We start from the raw sequence: 4,589 nt of genomic DNA on the forward strand, positions 1-4,589 counted from the left end.
GGCTCGAGTGGCGCGTCGAGTTCCTCTACGGGCAGCGGCGCCGCCGTCGCGGCGACGACCGTCGTCGACGGCAACGCGCTCGGCGGCACGTTCGCGCTCCAGACCGCGGACGGCTACACGACGGACCAGCTGCCCTACGGCGTCAGCACGGGCGCCCTCGAAGCCGCGCTCGAGGCCCTCTTGGGCGTCGGCGCCATCGAGGTCACGACGGGCTGGGAGCTCGACGAGTCGTCCGAGTACGGCAAGGCCTACATGATCGAGTTCACGACCGCGGAGGGCGACGTCGCGGACCTGGCCACGGCGACTGCCTCGCGGAGGGCGCGACCATCTCCGGCACGCCGCCCTGCGACTACGTCGTGTCCGGTCTCACGAACAACACGACGGTCTGGAAGGTCGAGACCGCGGGCACGGGCGCGACGAACCCCATCGTCGACGGCACCTTCGAGCTCACGCTCTCCGTGTCCGGCCAGTCCTACACGACGGACCCGATCCCCTACGACGCCGTCGGCAGCGCCTTCGACGAGACGGGCGTCTACGAGACCCTCGTTGCGTCCGGCGCCGTGTCCGCGCGGACGTTCCAGCTGACCAACGACTCCTCCGTCGTCGTCGCGTCGGGCTCCCTCGCGGGCATCCTCTTCGACAACGACCTCATCCAGGTCGAGGGCCAGCGCCACGAGGGCGAGGTCTACCGCGTGTCGCTGCTCGACCCGTCGGGCACGACGTTCAACCTCACGAACCCCGCCACGGACGAGGCGCGCATCTTCCTGGGCACGTCGAAGACGGCCGCCAAGGTCACGCGCGTCCACGGCGGCCGCGGCACGTCCGCGACGTCCGAGGTCTTCTGCGAGGAGGAGACGGGCTACTGCTCGAGCGGCGGCCGCCTCGACTTCTCCGGCTCCGTGGAGTCGAAGCTCGAGGCGCTCGACGAGCTCATCGACGCCGGCGTCAACGTGAGCCGCTACGGCCCCGACGACACGAACGGCTTCTCCTGGTTCGTCACGTTCCTCGACGACTCGCCCGCGTCGTCGACGAACGACTTCGCGCTCTCGCTGTCGACGAACTCGCTCGAGGACTACAACGGCACGATCGGCGGCGCCGGCGCGTCGGTCACGCTCACGCAGTGGCAGGCCGGCGAGACCTACTCGGACTGCACGGGCGTGTCCCACGTCGTGCCGTCCGACGGCAGCGGCCTCCAGAACGGCCTGCTCTACTACACGCGCGTCACGGCGATCAACAGCGTCGGCTACTCGCTGCCCCAGGCGACGGACTCGGCCATGAAGCCCGTGACGACGCCCGGCGCGCCGACGTCTGTCGTCTTGTCGACCGTGTCGGCGACGCAGCTCCGCGTCCAGTTCAGCAGCCCGGCGTGGGACGGCGGTGGCCACGAGATCACGTCCTACCTCGTCGAGTACGCGATGGACGTGGCCTTTGCGTCGACGGAGAGCGTCACCGTGAGCTACCTCGACGGCGGCTCGCCCTTCTAGAAGACCACCTCGTCCCTGACCGAGCGCCAGGAGTACTACGTCCGCGTCTCCGCGGGCAACATCCAGGGCTACGGCACGCCCCAGTCGACGGCGCCGTCGAGCGCCGCGCCCTACGAGGAGAGCGGCGCGCCCAGCGACGTCGAGCTCGGCATCACGTCCGACTCCATGCTCACGATCGGCCACGCGTACCCCCCCGACGGCGGCGACGACGACGTGTCGTCGTACCGCGTCGAGTGGGACACGCCGACGACGGCGGCGACGACGTGTCGTCGTACCGCGTCGAGTGGGACACGTCGTCGAGCTTCAACTCGCTCTCCGCGTCGCCCCACTCACGGTCAAGGACGTCGACGGCTCGGGCTGGTTCTACTCCGGCGAGCCGGCGTACGCGCTCAGCATCGGCGGCGTCGGCAACCTCAGCGCCTGCGCCGAGTGGGAGCACCCGTGCTCCACGCGCCGCCGCAGCGAGTGCCTCGCCTGGGACGCCGAGGAGTACGAGGTCGATGAGCAGAACGACCTGTTCATGTCCGAGTTCCTCGACGTCGCCGACGGCGTCACGGGCACGCGCAAGACGGGCGTCGCCAACGCGCCGAGCGGCTACGCGTACAGCCTCGTCGGCGTCTCGCAGCCGCCGACGATCTACGTCGACGAGAGCAACCGCTCCGCGCGGCCCTTCAGCGACGACAACGACGAGCACGTCGTCGCCGACGTCGTGTCCGCGGGCGCGCTGCTGCCGCTCGGCTCGCGCGACGACGCGACGGCCGCGGGCCAGACGACGCGACGGCCGCGGGCCAGTTCCTCGGTCCGAACGGCACGGCCTTGTCCATCTACACGCTCTCGAGCTCGGCGTTCTCCGTCGCCTTCGACGAGGCTCTCGGCGACCAGCCGGCCATGCTCGCGGACGGCGCGTACCTCGCGGGCGGCGTCGTCGCGACCGTCGTCGATGACGTCGTCCAGGGCTCCGCGGCGACGGGCATCGTCCTCGAGTCGCTCCACGCGGGCATGCCCCGCGGCGTCCGCGTCGCAGCGCGCAACGAGCTCGGATCGAGAGTCTATTAGGGGCCGCGCGCGCGCGACGGCGCGCGATGGCGCGCGGCCTAAAAGCTGCGGGTCGTCTTGCCCTTCTTCCGCGGGCGGCCCGCGACGGACTTCCTCGGCGGCGACCGCTGGCGGAACCGCGGGTGCTCCGCGACGGACTTCGTGAGGTCGACCCAGCCGATGGCGCCGCGCGGGTGGACGTAGGCGAAGCCGGTCTCGTAGACGACTGCGTCCTTGACGAACCAGGCGTAGCAGTTGCGGTACTTCACGCGCGCGCGGAGCTCGTCGGCCGTGTCGCGCTGGCCGTCGTCGCGCGCGTGCACGAGGTGCTGCGGCTGGAGCGCGAGGAGCTCGTCCTTGGTCAGCGGGCCCTGGCACCTCACGAACGTGCACTCGCCCCATACCGTGCTCGTGCCGGAGCAGATGAGGCCGAACCGCGTGCCGGCCTTCTTCGAGATCGTGCCCCGGAGGTCCACGGTCTTCTCGCCCCGCAGGATCTTCTCGAGCCACTCGGGCTTGACGCAGAGGGCCACGTCCGGCCAGGCGCCCCGGGCGACGCGCGCCGTCGACGCCAGCGCCGCGTCCATCATCGCCACGATCTGGTCCTTCTTCGCGCTGTCGCCGCCGCCGTCCTCGTCGTCGAACGCCGCAGCCTCGTCGTCGTCGACGCGCTCGTCGTCGACGACCTCGGCGGCGTCGCGCTCGCGCTCGACGTCGCGGTCGCGCTCGCGGTGGAGGCCGAGGCCCGTCAGCAGGAACGCGTCGGCGACGTCGACGCAGAACCGCGGCCGGTACGTCGCGGCGGCAAGCGCGGAGTCGAAGAACCTACCAAGCGCGTCGGTGACGAAGTCGTCACGGTCGCAGTCGACGCCGCCGACGGACACGTGGTCCACGTGCGCGTCGTGCCCCGTCCACTTTTTCATTAACTGGACGCTGGCGCAGCATTTTGAGCACGACGTGTCGTAGGGCCACAGCGTGTTGGAGAGGAAGATGCCCGCCTTCTCGAACCTGCGCGGGGGCGGGTCTTTGAAAAGGACAAGACGGAGGACACGGCGACGCGCGAGCAGCCGTATCTCTCGCAGCAATGACAATAGAAGTGGGGTTTCAACCCCAGCTCCAAAAAGCGGACGTATACGGACATGGTCTCGAACTTGCCCCGGGGGATCTCGATACCGACGCAGATGTTGGCGTCGCGATCCAACAACCAACTAAACATCTCCACATAGAACTCAAGCACCGACCTACATAAAAATAGAATCATAAGCCGAAATATCCAAACTCTCAAAACGCAAAAACTCTCGGGACGCGGCTCTTGCACACGGCCATGTCGAAGCGCGCGGTCTTGCGCGCGTCCGTGTCCTCCTGGAAGTACATCCACGCCGATCTTGCGATCGACGTGCAGGTGATGGTCCCCATGACGCCGAACGGCGGCAGCAGCTGGTAGGCGCGCTTGTAGTCGAAGCTTCTCACGTCGATGTGGAGGTGAGCTCCGCGCCGCGGGTCGATGTCGAGGTTCAGGCCTGGGCAGCGACATTCCCAACTTCAAAGGCTCCTCTCTCGGCCGTTTTCCACTCGTTTCGGCTGATTTTTGGACGAGCGATCATCTCTCGGAACGGTCTCGAAGCGTGGATGCTTTTTCCAGAACGGGCGCGCGCGGAACACTCACATTGAATCGACGTTGAATCACCCTCGTCCTGCCCCGGTTCGGGCGCCCGATATTCCAATCGCGCGCGCGCGCGCGGCGCCGCACCTCGCGCCCGATGCCGTCCTCGCCGCTGCACAAGTTCCAAAAAGAAGTGTGAAAGGAATAGGGGTTGGTGAACGGGCTGTCCTCCTGCTCCAAGCAGCTCGACACCTTGGCGTTGCCCGCGACGGCGGCGTCGAGCTGCTGCGCCGCGAGCACGCCCCGGCTGCCCGCGACCTCGCGGAGGACGCGGCTGAGGGGCAGCGCCGCGAGGCGCGTTAACTCCTCGGCGTCGTCGCTGTCCTCGACGGCGAGCGCGCGCGCGCGCAGCAGCTCCGCGTGGTCGAAGTAGCCCTGCAAGCGCGGCGCCAAGTCCACGTCGGCGA

At 68.8% G+C, this 4,589-nt stretch overlaps 1 protein-coding gene across 1 annotated transcript in view; it reads left to right on the forward strand.

The window, feature by feature from the left end:
- Positions 1 to 4,589, forward strand: part of AURANDRAFT_65933 (hypothetical protein) — a gene marked incomplete at both ends in the record, with an annotated part of 12,226 nt that overhangs the window by 6,234 nt on the left and 1,403 nt on the right. The window contains 6 exons of the mRNA XM_009040983.1: positions 36 to 282; positions 318 to 1,451; positions 1,515 to 1,697; positions 1,825 to 2,193; positions 2,277 to 2,495; positions 2,775 to 3,121. Coding sequence (XP_009039231.1) covers positions 36 to 282; positions 318 to 1,451; positions 1,515 to 1,697; positions 1,825 to 2,193; positions 2,277 to 2,495; positions 2,775 to 3,121 — 2,499 coding nt within the window. The remainder of the gene's footprint in view (positions 1 to 35; positions 283 to 317; positions 1,452 to 1,514; positions 1,698 to 1,824; positions 2,194 to 2,276; positions 2,496 to 2,774; positions 3,122 to 4,589) is intronic.

Source organism: Aureococcus anophagefferens (genome assembly GCF_000186865.1).
Source record: "Aureococcus anophagefferens unplaced genomic scaffold AURANscaffold_18, whole genome shotgun sequence".
Taxonomy (NCBI): domain Eukaryota; class Pelagophyceae; order Pelagomonadales; family Pelagomonadaceae; genus Aureococcus; species Aureococcus anophagefferens.